We start from the raw sequence: 16,180 nt of genomic DNA, 5'->3' as shown, positions 1-16,180 counted from the left end.
CCCAGTACTAGGATGCAAAGATGAATAGCCTCTAGCACAAACGTAATGAAAGGAGACAAATAAGTACAAGGATGTGTTGGGGGGCTGTAGTATAGAAGTAAAGGGGGAAAGGGTCAGGCAAGAAAGGAAGCAAAGAGAAGTGACACAATCTGTATTTTGAAAGATAGGGATTTACCAGGTGAAACGGGGAAAGACCCCAGAGGGAAGCAGAGCCTGTTTCTTAGGGGAACCACAAATAGGATATGACTAGAAAATGACATAAGTCCTGCCAGAATTGACAGGCAGGAGCAAGGACTGGTGGGTCCTTGCTATGCTGTGGTAAGTAGCTTAGCTTATCCTGAGAGCACTGAGAAGCAAAATGAGCAGACTTGTATTTTGGAAAGATCACTCTGAACTGTAGAGAATGAATTGGTGGAGGCAGGACTATTTCAGTTCAGTCACTCAGTCGTTTCCGACTGTGACCCCATGGACTGCAGCACGCCAGGCCTCCCTGTCCACCAGCTCCCAGAGTTTACTCAAACTCATGTCCATTGAGTCGGTGATGCCATCCAACCATCTCATCCTCTGTCGTCCCCTTCTCCTTCTGCCTTCAATCTTTCCCAGCATCAGGGTGCTTTTGAATGAGTCAGTTCTTTGCATCAGGTGGCCAAAGTATTGGGAGATTCAATATCTCAGGCAGAATATGAGGAAGACTTGAACTAGGGCACTGGAGGCTGGAAATTAAGACACGGATTTGAGAACATATAAGGAGGCAGAATCTGGTGGACTTGGCTGCCATTTTCGTGAAAAGAAAGAGGTGTCAAGAATGTTTCCTGGGTGTCTGGCTAAGAGATAGATGTAATTAATCCGAGGAGTTACCTGCTAGCACAGTTGTGCAGAGTGCCCTGGAGGGATACTTATATAGTTCCACCCATGACTGGTGGGAAGTAGGAGGACAAGAGGAGCAGAGGATTTAGAGGCGTTCCGCTTTGTCATTTATTTATTACACTCCTGGATCATCCCCAAGGGTCTTTCCTGAATTTCCCCCAGGGACTTTCCGGAAGTCGGCTTCCTTCCGAAGGCTCGAAGGGGAAGCGCTGCTGGGCCACCAGAGGGCGCCAAGCGCGCCGGAGCCCGTGATGGCGGCGGCGCGGGTGTTGCTACTCCTCTCCGGGCGCCCGGAGTCGGTGAGCTTCGCGCAGAGTGTGTGCGGCCTCCTGGGCGCCGGGTCGGGGCTCGGGCCGTGGCCCACGCACTGCTGCCTGAAGCGGGGTCAACTGGTCCTCTCGGACAAGCCTTTCCCAGGCGCGTCGGCCAGGCTTCCGCTCCAGGTGGGGACAGGAGGGAACGCGATAGGGCGGGTGAAGGGCCGAAGGAAGGGACCAGGAGGGACCGGGAGCGGGCGGGAGCTGGAGGCGAGAGGCCTGGGCCGGTCACCTGCCTCGGGCTCCTCCAGTTTCTTGTCGCTTCTGCGATGTTAACCCCAGTGGCTCCCTCCCACCAGCGACCCCCTTTCTGCCCTTTTGCGGCCCTGGACCAACAACCCAGGGCTCCGGGGGTCGAGCTGCCCCCAAATGGTCAAGGTGTGGATCTGGGTGTGGCGGTCATTCTGCAGTCCAGCGATCAGACTGTCTTGTTGACGCGAAGGACAAGCACCCTCAACGTTTCGCCCAACCTCTGGGTACCCCCAGGTGAGTGACCTGAGGACAAAGTCCAATGTCCAGGAAAGAAATCTGCCTCTACCCCACAGTGCTCTTCCCAGTCTCAGAATGACAGAAGTAGGCCCAGAAGTGTGGTAGGTCCCAGAATCACAAGGGGCTATAACTGCACCTGTGTCCACTGGAGGAGGGGGCAAGTGTAAATAGACTCTGAGTGCGGGTCCCTGGACAGGAACACTACCTTTCACCTACTGGTCCCACTGTTGTTACAGGTGGGCATGTGGAACCTGATGAAGAGGTAACCAATCAACTGAGCCAACCTGCACCCTCTGCTGAAGGAGAGACCCTGTCTGGACCACCTGGGGTGTGGGCTGAGGGAAGGGCAAACACAGGACTTGTAGAAGCCAGGCATTGGCCTCTCTGACCTCCTATCCTCTCACCCCCAGCTGCTGGATGGGGGGCTTCGAGAGCTTTGGGAGGAGAGTGGACTGCAGCTGCCCCAGGGCCAGTTCTCCTGGGTCCCTCTGGGGTTATGGGAGGTGAGACGGGGCCCTGGGAGAGGTTCCTTCCTATGTAACCAAGAGCACTTAATAACTACTAACCCACCAAAGCCCACAGAACAGCCCTACTTGCCTTGACTGCAGGGGAACTGATGGAGTGTGGGTGGTTTGGAGTCCCCAATCCCATGACTCTTACCCATGTCCCTCCTATACCATTTCTACTCTCCACTTCCTCAGCTGCATTTCCAAAGTCTCAAAAAGGGACAGGAAGTTCTCTTTTTTTTTCTTCTTAGTCTGCCTACCCCCCTAAGCTGAGCTGGGGTCTCCCCAAATACCATCACATCGTTCTCTACCTACTTGTCATCTCCCAGGAGTCACAGCAGCAGCTCCAGGTAGGGCTGGCAATGGAGGAAGGAAATGGGGCTGAGGAGGCCCAGATAGACCGGTTCCAACGATGACTACGGTGGGGGGAAAGTCAGAGACAACCATGAAATACAAAATAGCCTCTCCCCTGTCCCTGCTCCAAGTCTCCCCATTCCACCGGTGGGTAGGCTGTGATCAAGAACAGGTCTTCTGAGAGAGGCCATGACTAAAGGATCAACATGTCTGGCCCCAGGCCCGGATTCAACCAAATGCAGGAGAGGTGAGTGCCTTCATGTGGCTGGGACCAGACATAGCAGCTGCAGTGGCTGCCACAGAGGATGGAACAGGGACACCCAAACATCTTCTCCAGGACCTACCACCTTCAGTTCCGTAAGTAGGAACTTCTCCCTATCCCTCCAACACATAGACATCGAGAAGTTCACCTTCTGTCTCCTTCTCAGGTGAAGATATGTGTTGTGGGGGAGATTTAGGGAGGGAGTTGGTCAACTGATAATGAAGAGAGCACACAGATCAAAGATACTGCCTGTGATACTCCCAAGGATTCCTGTCTAACTGGCTAGCACTGAAGACCTACTTGGGTTTCAGTGCCACACTCCCATTGGGGCAAGTCATTTTACCCTCCTTTCTGTAAAATGAGGTTAACCCCCCCAACCCACCCCTCTCCTGTGGTGGTTGGGAGGATCACATGACCTAATGGATATGGAAGTGGGGCTAAACCACAAGGTACACCCCAGACGGGAGCTGTCATTCTGCAGTGTAGTGGAACTAAAAGAGAATGGAGGAGCCCGACCTCTGGCCTTGCCCACATCCACCCTGCTGCGGACAACCCCAGCCACGGCAGACAGCAGAGAGAGGGTCAGCACTGGGACCAAGTTCGCCCTCACACTCTGGCTGCAACATCTGGGCAGGTAAGGATGAGGAAGGACATAAGAACTCCACGCTGTTGGGCTGAATGGGCTAGTGTGCTTATGGGCTTGGGGAAAAGAAAGGAAGAAAGAACAACTGCCCTGGGAAGTCCTCAGTGTAACACCCCTACCAGGAGGAAGTGGGAGCTCACTTGGACCCAGGGCCAGCAAGGGAAGAACAGAGTGTGGACCTCCCTCCCCACCTCCCCACACCAGGGATCTGGAAAGCCGAGTGCTTAATCCCCTCCCCAGCCCACCTCCGTGACACTCACAGAACATTCACAACCTTTATTATGGGTAAGAACTTTGCTACAACTGTGAAAATAAAAAGTAAAATTACGACATAGATCCTAGGCCCCAGAGGAGCCTGAAAAGGGAGACAGGAGAGAGCACAAGGATGCTCCCACCTTCCAGGAAAGGTGCAGAATGAGCCAGACCTAACCCCAGGGCCACCGGCCTTTAGAACCTCAGGCCCCAGGCTGGTCAGCGTAAGCAACGTTGTGAACTTAAATATATAAATAGAGACCCAGGCAGTCAGCCAGGCCCTTCTCCCAAACGCCTGGGGATCCGGGCTAAGGCCTTATCTCCTCCTCAGTCATACTGGGCAGTAGGAGGCAAGGAAAATCATCTTTGGAATATTTTGGTTTTTCTTGTTTATGCACAAAAATCTGCAACCCAAAATAGAATTATCCGTCCATGTGTCAGCCTATCTCAGTTACTCCACCTGTCTGTTTGGCCAAAGAAAACGGAATGGACATGAAGAGACGATGGATGTGGGGGCTGGGAAGAGAGGGCATCTAGGGGACATGAGAAAAGCCCCCTTCCCACGAGGCTCTAGACAGTCAAGGCTGAGGACTCAGCCCTTTCCCCAACTCCCATCCCATCCGCCTCCCACTGCCTAGGTTAACGGACCCAAAGGAATGTGCTGGATGTCAAAGAACGTTTCCAAAAACAGACCCCAAATGTCCTTAAAAAGAGGTTAAATATTAACCCTTTGGGTGCTAGCCTCGTCAGGCAGAGATAAGGCCAAAAAACCGGTGACCATGAAGGTATTTCTGGCCTTTGACCAAAGCCACCCCACCCCACCCCAAGGGGTCAGAGCGGCCAGGAGTCTAGACTCCACAGCATACTTGTTCAGTGATGGGAGACTCAGTCCAGGGAAATGATGTCTGACCGACAGCCAGTCAAAGAGGGACCTGAGGGCAGGGGTCCTCCATGCCCCTCCCTTAAGGTCCCCCCAGGGGCCACAATGCTACTGACACGGCCAGGAGGGGGTGCCGGCGTGGCGCTGCGGTGAGAGCTCCCCAACGTGGGGGTGAGTGGGCCCAGGAAGTGGGAGGGGGTCCCTCGGTACTGGAAGAAGTGGCCCAGGGCATCCTGTTCATCTAGTGAGGTGATGACGGAGGGACCATAGTGCTGGGAGGAAGCAAGAGTGGGGTGTAAGATTTTATCCGGACCTTCCTTACCCGCCTCCAAGTCACTCATCTCACAAATACCATATGGGATAAATCAACCCCTCAGAATCCCAAAGAGTTCTCTGAGTAGCAGGAGAGCTCTCCTCTGACTCCTTCCCCAACTTCCCCACACCCCACCCCTCTTCCCTGCCCTGAGACAGACAGCCCCACCAGCTTGGCGCTGTGGGCGTCTGAAATGTGTGGAATGTCCGGCTAGGGCAGTCACAGCACTCAAGTGCACATGGGTTGGGGGCAGGGTGGGGGGTGAGCAGACGAGCAGAACTACACCAAAAACTAGAGACAAACAGTAAGTAACGGGACAGAGGAAGACACGGGTGAGAATCTGAGGAAGTCCCAGGCGGGGCCTCCGAGGGAAATAAACTGCCCGTGCCACCCCGCCCTTCCTTCATGAAGAAGCTGATTTAGGTCTCTCAGGAAAATGAGGGGCCCCATCAGTGCCTAGAGAGGAAGCTTCAGAGATCTGAGGTGGAGAAGGGACCACTTACCTGACTCTCAGTCTGAAGGAAAGAAAATAAATCTAAACCTGGTAGGAAAGGAAAAATTAAAATCAACCTCCTATCTAAACACTTCATCACACACACACACACACACACTCAAAGAAGTTCCCTGGATTGTAGCCCTTTGCAAAAAAGCTTAGGAGCAAGGGTTCTGAACTGGTTTGGGGGAGGACGTGGCAATGCAGGGCCCCATGCTGTGATCTGTGTCATACCTTGGATATCAGCCCCAAGTGGGAAGGCAGGCGGGTACTCATGTAGTGGGAGACTGGACAGGAAATCCCCACCCAGCGTGCCCATAGCAGGGCTCCGCAGCACCGAAGATGGCTGGTGACCAGATGTCAGGACTCTGTGAGGGAAGAGATGGAATCACAGGTGCCCTCACCCAGTTCAGCATTCCAAGTCCCCTCTCTGCCCCAGGGTTTGCTCATTCCTGATTTTTCCCTCTGTGCCCTGTGCTATAGATTCAGCCTGTTTCTTCATACCCTTTGCTTCCAGGTAGAGCCGGGATGGCAGCTGAGGTAACAGGACAGTGCTTCTTTGTCGGGGGCAGGTCCTCCTCATCTGATGAGCTTTCTACTGTCAAGTCAATAACTTCAACCTTCTTCTTACCCTCCGATGGATTGCCCTCTTGGACTGGGCTATACTGGAGGCCTGTGGGTGGTAAGAAGACTGTGTCTCAGAGAAGAAGCCACACAAGACTTAGCTCAACTGGGGGACAGGGGGTCACTCACCATCCAGCCCATACCCTGGCGGGGGGCAAACCTCAGATGCCTCCTTCTTGGGTTTCATTGGGCACCAGGATCCATCTTCCATGAACTGGATCTCATCACAATCCGAGCAGGAATTAAGAATGTCCATGAATAGACTGGGGAAGAGGAAAGATGGGAATTCATGTGGCTGGGAGGTGGCTGGAACAGTGGCCACGGACTTCTGGGACTCACCTTCCTGAACCTGTTTCCTCATCTGTAAATTAGGGCTGTTATCCACCCTCCTGACCTCTCTGGGTTGTTGGAATCAAAGTAAGGTATATAAAGAAAGTGAAAGTGAAGTCACGTCAGACTCTTTGTGACCCTATGGACTATAGAGTCCATGGAATTCTCCAGGCCAGAATACTGAAGTGGGTACCCTATCCCTTCTCCAGGGGATCTTCCCAACCCAGGAATCGAACTGGGGTCTCCTGCATTGCAGGCGGATTCTTTACCAACTGAGCTATGAGGGAATCCCAAGGTGTATAAAAGAGCTGTGAAAACTTTAAATGCTAAGTTTTAAATACATTCTAAAAAATCTATTTCGTGTGGTACTAGGGACAAGACAGAAGGAGCAGAGGTACAGAACACTACGAAAGTGTTAGTCACTCAGTCATGTCCCACTCTTTGTGACCCCATGGACTGTAGCCTGCCAGGTTCCTCTGTCCATGGGATTTCCCAGGCAAGAATACTGGAGTGGGTAGCCATTCCCTTCTCCAGGGGATCTTCCTGACCCAGGGATTGAACCCGGGTGTCCTGCATTGCAGGCAGATTCTTTACCACTGAGCCACCAGGAAAGCCCTCTATACAGAACTCTATAAACCACCTCAAAAAAGGCACTGGGAACAAGAACCATAACAGAGGATCTGGAAGAGAGTTAAGACTAGATCAGCACATCCAAGCCCTCAAAAGAACCGGACTGCTATGTACAGTAAGAGGTCAGGTAATTGTTCTGTGTAACAGTTCGTATACTTGGCTCTGCCACTTATTTACAGTATAACTTTGAGCAAGATACTCCATCTTTCTAGGCTTCAGCTTCCCTCACCTATAATGACAGTACCTATCTCACAGGGTGATTGGCATCTCACAGGATTCAATGAGATAAGGCATGCCAAGTTCTCAGCACAATGTGTAGTGAGTCCTCAATGTTGGAAAGATAGATAATATTTATACAAAATAGACAAGTAAGCATGTTCAAGGGAGGGGAATGGGGCGGGCAGTCCTAGCAGATATCCTCAGTAAAAGGAAGTAGAATGCAGAATGGTCCTACCCATCAATGATAAGAGATTCATAGGGAGCTTTCTTGTCACACACAGGGCATGTCCACGTTGGCTTCTTCTCATTCATCTGTAGATAAAGGGCAGCATCGAAGCTCTGCAGGTGGGCGCAGGTGAGGGCACGACAAGGGACAGTCAAGCGCATTTTCCCCAGCTGAGGAGAGACAGGTTCTCTGGTCAGAGTCCCCATGTCCCAGAAAGCTTTATGCTAACCGCCCTACACACTCTCATCTGAGTCCAGAAGTTCATCCCACCCCTCCTCCCCCTTCTCCTCTCCCTGGTACCCACCGGGCACATGAGTGACACCCGGAGACTCGTAGTAGCCACCTCACTGTCCGGGTCAGCGGTCAACTTCTCCTTGACTGAAACAAGAGTGGGGCCAGAGCCACAGGGTCAGCAAGGCTGGAGAGAGGCCCGGGAAATGCTGAAGCCAGAAGCAGATGGCCCTAGCTGAGAGGTAGCTGGGGAGAGAGCCTTTGGGGGCCTATGGGATATCATATGGGGGTGGCCTGGGACCTGCATTATGAAGGCTAAGTGGGGGAAGGGGATCTCCCAGTCCCTAAAGATGCTTTATCTTTAGCATCTTTGGCAGAGACGACCTAGACACTTGGCAGAGACCACCTAGAGGGAATTGAAGCATCGCCAAGAGGGTCAGAGTAGACAATACTTAAGACTCTTTCTAGAGACTTCCCTGGTGGTCAGTGGTTAATACTTCATGTTTCCACTGCAAAGGGCATGGGTTCAATCCCTTGTCAGGGAACTAAACCTGCATGCCATAAATAAATCAAAAATTTAACTTTAAAAAAAAGAGACTCTTTCTGGTCTGGAGGACCCATATTCCAGCAGTTAGGGTCTGTGAGGTACAAAGCAGATGTATAACTGGGAATGCAAGAGTGTCACTCAACGCCTGGAGTGGCCCCACTTTTCAACCATAAAGATTGGTAAGAGGGGTACCACAAGGGTTAGGGTTCATGTAAGCGGTAACAAGGTAAGCTGTCACAAGAAGGGTATAAGTTTAACTATAAAGGCCAGAGGGCCAGGAAAAACTGGATCTGGGTCAAGGGAAGAGGGACAAGATGTTACTCACTCAGTGCCCGGGAGTGGTCTGGGTTCCGGATGCCCTTTGCTCTGAGTTTTTGTAGCAGGGTCCCTGCCGTCAGCTGCCTCACCAGGTACACAGACAAGGAGTAATTCTACTTGGAGGTGGGGGAAACAATTAGCCTCTGCATTGTACACCGCCACTACCACCATCTCCACTTTGTCACACAAGGGCCAGAGACAGCAAGTTAAGGGAGAGAGATCCACAAAGAGATGGATGTTTCCCCAGCCCAAGACACTTGATGTTTCCCTCTCACTCCCTGCAGGCTTCTCCAGGCTCCCTGCCTCAACCATGCTCACCCGTCCAAACTCAGACGACCAGTTGACCACGATGGTGTTGGGAACAGTGGCTGAGAGACGAGCCAGGGGTGTGATGTTGATGGGGCGGCTGGGTCTCTTGGGCTCAGCCCCATTCTTGGTAGGGGGAAGGTAACCCTGGAGGAGGGAGGGGCAGACTGGTCAACACATCTTGTCTTAGGTTACTCACTTTCTGGAGAAAAGGTCAGCTCACTCTCTGACCAAGGAGATGGGGGCCCATTCAGTGACTCAAAAACTGGGGCACTATCTAGGGCTGAGAGTGAGGTTCATTTCTAGGGGAAAAGGAGAGCTTATTCACTGACCAAAGATAAAGGAACCTGCTCACTGCCTTCTTAAGAAGGAAGAGTAGGGATACCCGATTTCTTCTAACCCTCAACTCTAGTATCATCACTTCTGAGAATCTTCTCTGAATCTTTGGGTTGAACTAATATCCCTCCTGATGCTGGGAAAGATTGAAGGCAAAAGGAGAAAAGGGCAGCAGAGGATGAGACAGTTGGATGGCAACACTGATTCAATGGACATGAACCTGGGTGAACTCCGGGAGATGGTGAAGGATACAGGGGACTGGCATGCTGTAGTCCATGGAGTCGTAAACAGTTGAACACAACTTAGTGACTGAACAACAGCTATGTCCCTCCTCTGGGTTCTAAGAGAATCTTAGAATCTTGTTCAGCCCTATCCTAGTTCTCTCTGAACTATATTGATTCAGGCAGTAAACTGAGCACCTACTATGTGTCAGGCACTGTGCTAGGCATGTCTCTTTCATAACAGATGTGTAGCTAACACTGAAGAACTGAAACAAGGACAGGGTGACTGTCAGAAGAAGAAGAGCATTTACCGGCAGGGGGCACAGTTTCCCATTGACCTTGACAAAGAGGTTGGGGGGGAAGTAATCTTCCTGGGGGCAGCTGGTCTCACAGAGACAGAACCTGGTAACAGATAAGAGAAGATGAAAGTGTGGGAGGCAGTTTCTGGAACAAAATCTGACAGAGAGGTAAGCAATCTCAGAAAATCAGTCAAAGATATCTGTAGCCTTTAGCTTCCAACAAGAACTCCAGGGCTGGCTATGGCGGATGTGACGGAGCAGGGATATCTCCTAATAGGAACACTCACACCCTCACTTCGTTCCCACCCTCAGTGGGGGCCCTGCTAGGAGACAGTATCAACTCACCTTAACTGCACCTGTATGGTATAATCACATTTGGCTCCTGGCAGAACCTCTCTGAAACAGGGAGGGAGGAGAGATGTCAGTATGTGGCCCTTGGAGGGCAGCGCAGGGATAAATAGAGAAACAGATGTCCAGGGGATAGAGACGAGACATACAAGAGAATGAGGGACAAAGCAGGTGCAGGAGGATGGTGAGAAGGAGGGCAAAAAAGAAAAGAAGAAAGTCAGAGAGCAGAGTCTCAGGGTAACCACCCAAGGATGAGGCAGGAGGACTCAAAGAGACGTACCTGGAAGTGAGAATCTGCTGCACTTGCTGGGGGGTGAGGGCAAAGGTGAAGTGCGCTTCCTCGAACCGCTGGCTAGAAGTGGATGCTGAGGACACAAAGGGGCAGTTATTTCCAAGCCCATGCCCAGGTGGCCACAGAAGTGGCCCCTATTCCAGTGTGCTGATCCCACAGGACGAAAGCCTAAGAAAGGCTTGAGGAAGAGGTAGGGAGGCCAGGAAGATCCAGGGACCACAAAGAGCCATACCGAGGGTGGTGGGCCGGATGAGCTCCCCGTAGATTTCATAGAAGGGCAATGGTTTCATGGTAACGTCAGGGTGCACAGGCTGGGGCAGAGGAGGGTGCATGTCCACTTCACGCTTGGGGCCCAGCAGGGTGCCAGGGGCCAAGAGGGCTGGGGGTATGGGAGCCAGAGGACCGGGAGAGCCTACAGGAGGGGTTCCAGGGGGCAAGGAGAGCAGAGAAAGATCAGAGGGCCCCAGGGTCTTGCGGGGAAAACGTCGGCGGTAAAGCTCTTTGATCTTCATCTGGACACTGGGGGCACAGCTGGACTTGAGAAGGTGTAGGGCCTTGGCCAGGAGCTCGTGCTTCCGTCCACTCTTGTTCCGGCCAGCAAAGCCGAGGAGCACCTGGAGCTCAGACACCCGGAAACTCATCACCATGTGCTGTGGAGATCAGAGAAGCTTGAGGATCCTACCCTGCACAGGCCTGTCCTGCCAAAGATACTGGGGCTGAGCTATTAGGTGGGCAATGCACTTTCCCTCCAGCACTGATCTGAAAGATGCTTTGCAGCCAGTGGATTACTGCCGAACTGCCTACCTAGCCAAAAGGACATCTAAGTCCCATTCTAGCAACCCTCAGGTCACCTCTCCACTACCCCCCAGGGTTGAGCAATCCTGTCTCCCCATCCCGGAAGTTGACCAGATGGGGGCAGGGTGCATGCCACCCTACAGCACACCTCGGAGTCCACTACAGCCTCCTCCCACCACCCCTGCCTAGAGCCTGAACCCTCCTTTAAGCTGCTTATCTCCTCTCCTGCTCTTTCTCAGACTCTCAGACCCATCCTAGCCTCCTGGGAAGAGGATAGGAGACAGGGAGGAGGGGGAAAAGAGGATTCAGGCCAGACAGCCCCGCAGGGAAGAAAGGGGCCAGGTGGCTGGAGGATTGTGCCTCAAAGTCAACTCCTCTGCACACCTCAATCTATCTCAGCTATTTTCCCCAAGCTTTTGTGGCCAGGTCAGGGTTCAATGCTCATAACTTCCCAAACCTTTTCTTGGTATCATTTACATAACCACTCACCCCTCAGGCCTATTTTTTCTGGGAGAGAAACAGGACCAAAACTTGGGGTGAGGGGTTAACAGTGAATTGTGGAGTCCAGGTATCATTCCTGTTTACCTGTTTACTCCATCTGCCAGGAACTAATAACCTGCTTCTCTCCCACCCAGAGAAAGTAAGTGATCCTTCCCTTCCTCCACAGGGGTGGAAGAAACAAGGGGAATGGGGAGAAGGTGAGCAGCCCCTGAGCCAGGCTGCAGAACTGCACACTCTCCTAGGCAGCTGGAACCAGTGACTAGACCTCAGGCCTTCTCATGACTCTGGTTCCATTTCAAAAGGCAGAATAAAGCCAGGAGGCAAGGGGGTGAACCCCATGGTTTTTAAAGGTTCTGCTAGATGGTTATCCTCAAGATTCTGGTAGTGGCAAGCTCTCCGCTTAAAGGACTCACTTCTGTGAATCTCCAGGAGACCCTGCCATGGGCCGGGCCGATCTTACTAGTCATCTGCAATTCTTATGGAGGCATTATGGCTTTGGGCCCCTTTTAAGGAATATGATTAAAAACTTGCACCGCTACCTTTATCCCCATCCTTATCTCCTCGGTCCTGTCTTTATTTCTCCATTAGCTTTGTCAAGAAATTCTCCTTTTCAATCCCATAGTCTCACACTTCTCTCTGCCCAGAGATACCGACTCACTAAGGCAGGACCTTCCTCTCAGCCTCCAGGATGCTTCTGCCCCACCCCTTCGATCTATCCCCGCACAGCCCCGCCCCCTAGATCTCAGCCACCTACTGGTACTTCCCAAGGCTCAGATCCCAACAGCAGCCCCAAAGTCTCTATCCTCTCAGCGCCTTTCCCCCAGGAGCCTCCCGGTTATCGGCCCCCCAGCCCCATTCTCATCATCTGCCCCCTACTGTCACCTCTCTAGGCCTCCATCGACTCGCCCCCTTTGCCTCTACAGCAGCTTTTCCTCCCCGTCCTACCCCTACATCTGCCCCTTCTACCAAATCCGACTTCTACCCCGCGTCCCCGCCCCCTGAGCCTCGGCCCCCAGCAGCTGCAATTCCCCTCGGCCCCACCCCTACATCTGCCCCGCGGCCCCGCCCCCGGAGCCCCGCGCAGCCCCTTCCTCGCCCACAGCCACTTCTCACCGTCCCCAGCAGCCAGTCCCCACCACGTCTCCGGCCCCCACCCCAGCCCTCAGCACCCAGTCTCGGTCGCTTCCCAGACTCGGCGTAGAGCCCGGCTCAGTCCAGATGGGGATGGGGGAGGGGGCCGGTACCTTTAATTCGCCCAGCTCCGCCATCTTGAGACATCGCAGGCGCCCAAGCCCGAGCCGGAGCTCAGGCCCAGGGACCGGCGCACAACTCTCCACCCCGGCGCCGGCCGCAAATGCCGCCTGCTCCGCCCCGTCCGGCCCCCTACACCTCCCCTTCCCGGCCCCGCCCGCCGGGTTTCGGACGAACCCCAGCCTCAGCCCCTCCCTCCACAGCCGGACCCAGCCGCTGCACGTCTTTGGCCGCGGTGCCAGACCCGTAGACCCGGAGGGAGTGTGCGGCCCGAAGGATCGCGGGGTCCCCGGTGGCACGGGAGAGGAGGTGAACTCGAAGTATCTGGGGCAGGGGGGCCTTGCCACGCCGGAGTTGGGAAGGGATGAGCTTTGAGGAAGCCAAAGATACTTGGGATATGGAGGGAAAAGTCTCGAGAAGGGCGAAATCTCAGGGAAATGGGGGAGGGGGAGCGAAGTTGGAGCAAACCCCCTCATCTCCCTATCTACAAGTTTAACCAGCCAAATTCAAGAGTTCCATCAACTCGGGAAATGGGTGAGATCTGATCCATTTTAGGGACGCTATGGAGTCATGAATAGTTTATTTCAAGACTGCTATTCTCAATTCTTCACCCCCTCCCCCCCACCAGTTACATTGTATCTCATGGTCCCGCGGTAGGACTCAAATGGCCAGCAAAAAAGTTTCGTGCGGAGAGGGGGACTTACCAGCACAGTTGCAGGGAGCGGGGAGGGGGCTCGGGACGCTCAGAGGGTGGTCTGGGGAGTTGGAGGGGAAGGGGGCCCGGCGCCGCTCCCAAGGTCTGCACGGCTGGAGGTCGGTCCGGCAGCTGGCCGTTGCAGCCGCAGCTCCGCCCGGGCAGGAGCTCCGCCCGGCCCAGCGCTGGGGCTGGGGCCGCCCCCTTCTGGATGAGCCCGCCAGGACCGCGGAGAAGTGGGGAAGGGGCGGAGTCTGAGACGGGAGAGGGCGGGACTCTGAGCCTGCAGAGGAGAGATTAACTCCTCTAGGGAGCGGACGGGAGAGACGTTCTTGGATCTCACCGTTCTCACTACTACTGTTCTGACTCCCTGCAAGCAAACCCTTGTTTGCGTTTTGAGTGGAAGCATGCTGCAGATAAGACGGTGTGGACCAGAAATCCGATCGCTTAAAGAGGTACCTACTTACAGTGAGTCTCTCCCTACGGGAAAGAAAACATGAGCTGCTAAAACCGAAGTGTACCTAAACCCTACCTCCACCAGTGGTCCCCTACCCCCTACCTCAAATACAGACTGTCACCAGAGACTTCAGACCTTTAATGTAGTTGAAAGTGAATGGAGAGGAGGTTTTCTCACCGAGAAAGGGCACTTTTTCTGCCGCTCTCTGAACTGCCTACTCTTCTTCCTCCAAAGCCATAGACCTCAACTAAGCTAATCACCCGCAGACAGTTCCCTTGAAAATACCAACTTGAGAGCGGTTTACCCAAACTAGGTATTGGAAAAATACACAGCATTTTGTACTTAGTTGGTTGGGACCTAAGTGATAATGTCCTTTGTTCAATAAATACTTGATTACTGTTCAAAGATTGTTAGGTGGTGAGTACATAAAATCCTTGCAGGAGTTTCCAGTCTAGCAGCAGCCGGATGGTTAAACCAATAATTGACATACAGAAAGAGTACTTTAGTAAATAATATGAATAATCCTCTCATTTTGCTTACTTTCAGTATAATCCTGAAACCCATGAGACCCCAAAACTAAGATTGAAGGTGCCAGCCTACCAACATCCCCATGTACCGGCTGAACTGGACCATGCCCAACTGCTTTGTGGATTTTGTCCCTAGGGAGGATGTCTGCCCTCTCCTGACATTCAGGTTCTTTCCTTGCTGCTCTGCTGCCAGCAGTAGTGGAACCTCAAGCTCAAATATTTGGTTCTAAATCCCAATTGCGCCCTCCAACACTTGAGTCTTCATCAGGCCCTGAGCTCATTTTTTTGTTAAGTCCTCTATATCAAAGGAGGAGAAGGGGACAACAGAGGATGAGATGGCTGGATGGCATCACGAACTCAATGGACATAAATTTGAGCAAGCACCGGGAGATGGTGAAGGACAGGGAAACCTGGCCTGCTGCAGTCCATGGGGTCGCAAAGAGTTGGACAGGACTGAGCAACTGAACAACAGCAACAAATCAAAAGTTACTATGGACTAGTTTATATCTTCTAGAATTTTCAGTGGTTTCAGGGGAAGAATAGGAAAGATTAAAAAAAAGAGAGAGATGGGGAAAGTCTTTGGAAGTGATGGGTATGTTCATCATCTTGATGGTGTGATGGTTTTATGAGTGTATGTGCTGTGTTCAGTTGCTCAGTTGTGTCCGACTCTTTACGAACCCATGAACTATAGCCCACCAGGCTCCTCTGTGTATGGGGATTCTCCAGGCAAGAAGACTGGAGTGGGTTGCCATGCCCTTCAGGGAATCTTCCCAACCCAGGGGTCAAACCCAGTTCTCCCAAATTGCAGGTAGATTCTTTACTGTCTGAGCCACCAGGGAAGCCCAAGAATACTGGAGTGGGTAGCCTATCCCTTCTCCAGGGGATCCTCCTGACCCAGGAATCGAACTGGGGTCTCTAGCATTGAGGCGAATTCTTTACCAGCTGAGCTACCAGGGAAGCCCCTTAGGCGTATATAAATATGTCAAAATTGATCAAACTGTACACTTTATGTGCAGCTTGTTGTATATCAGTTATACCTCAATAAAGCTGTAAAAATATAAAGGAAAAAAGTCAACCTCACCTTGATTGCTAGTAATTTAATAAAGGAGAGATCTCCTATAATAGTTAATTTGAATCCCCAAGAAAAAGAGGAAACGCTTTTCCAAGGAGCTGCTCAGCAATGGACTTGAAGAGGTTGCTGGTAGTGTTGCAGGGAGAAGTCAATTCTGACTCCATGTTGGAACTGTTTCTTTGACTTGCTTTCCGTTGTTTTTGTTATTATAATCATACATAAAGTCCTACTTCAGAGAAGCCTGCCCCTCTGCCTCACTGTTAAGTAAAAATGCCTTTGTTCATAACTCTGTCCACCTGTAGATTGCAGGAAGAAAGAAATTAATCCCCTTGCCTGAGGCTTGCTATTCTAGGAGATATTTGCAAGATTAATGGCCTTTTTTTTTACACTTTGTTTCCTCACTTCCCACCCCCCATCTCTGATCCATAAAAGAACCTGTTATCCAGACCCAGGACAAGATGGTTATTTTGAGATGTTGCCATCTTCTTGGACTCCGTAACAGTAGCAAGAGCAGCAGCTCCAAGAAAAAGTTCCAAAAGTTATCCCAGGGAGATTAGAATGGACATTTCCCTGATGGGGC

At 52.3% G+C, this 16,180-nt stretch overlaps 2 protein-coding genes across 14 annotated transcripts; one reads left to right on the top strand and one right to left on the bottom strand.

Moving 5' to 3' along the window:
- Nucleotides 1–136: 136 nt before the first annotated feature.
- On the bottom strand, nt 137–13,699 carry PIAS3 (protein inhibitor of activated STAT 3). 8 transcript variants are annotated; one of them, XM_081495123.1, is made up of 15 exons: nt 13,555–13,699; nt 10,536–10,953; nt 10,292–10,376; nt 10,009–10,059; nt 9,676–9,766; nt 8,820–8,954; nt 8,509–8,614; nt 7,710–7,783; nt 7,415–7,575; nt 6,130–6,263; nt 5,881–6,049; nt 5,611–5,744; nt 5,387–5,424; nt 2,495–2,595; nt 137–713 (listed from the first exon to the last, which is right to left on the bottom strand). In XM_081495123.1, the coding sequence occupies exons 2-14, from the start codon at nt 10,948–10,950 to the stop codon at nt 2,512–2,514; spliced, it is 1,677 nt and encodes a 558-aa protein (XP_081351249.1). In that variant the 5' UTR covers nt 10,951–10,953; nt 13,555–13,699; the 3' UTR covers nt 137–713; nt 2,495–2,511. The 8 variants fall into 8 exon arrangements, with proteins under 8 accessions (XP_081351249.1, XP_081351247.1, XP_081351248.1 ...); XM_081495121.1 differs by lacking the exon at nt 13,555–13,699 and adding an exon at nt 12,844–12,904; XM_081495122.1 differs by lacking the exon at nt 137–713 and adding an exon at nt 952–1,679.
- NUDT17 (nudix hydrolase 17) lies at nt 1,104–6,446 on the top strand. Of its 6 annotated transcripts, none has more exons than XR_014055109.1 (9): nt 1,104–1,310; nt 1,484–1,670; nt 1,910–1,935; nt 2,084–2,176; nt 2,431–2,529; nt 2,754–2,890; nt 2,962–3,124; nt 3,282–3,429; nt 5,894–6,446. XR_014055109.1 is itself a non-coding variant. In XM_081495165.1 (8 exons), exons 1-8 carry the CDS (start codon nt 1,119–1,121, stop codon nt 5,895–5,897), a joined length of 891 nt encoding a protein of 296 aa, XP_081351291.1. In that variant the 5' UTR covers nt 1,104–1,118; the 3' UTR covers nt 5,898–6,446. The 6 variants fall into 6 exon arrangements, 3 of the variants coding, with proteins under 3 accessions (XP_081351291.1, XP_081351289.1, XP_081351290.1); XR_014055107.1 differs by having other exon boundaries at nt 3,277–3,429; XR_014055108.1 differs by having other exon boundaries at nt 2,962–3,429.
- Nucleotides 13,700–16,180: the final 2,481 nt, after the last annotated feature.

This window comes from Giraffa tippelskirchi, chromosome 5 (assembly GCF_054371585.1).
Source record: "Giraffa tippelskirchi isolate mGirTip1 chromosome 5, T2T-mGirTip1v1.2.pri, whole genome shotgun sequence".
Taxonomy (NCBI): Eukaryota; Metazoa; Chordata; class Mammalia; order Artiodactyla; family Giraffidae; genus Giraffa; species Giraffa tippelskirchi.
Note: the sequence above shows the minus strand (reverse complement) of the source record. Positions and strands in the feature narration are given on the sequence as shown.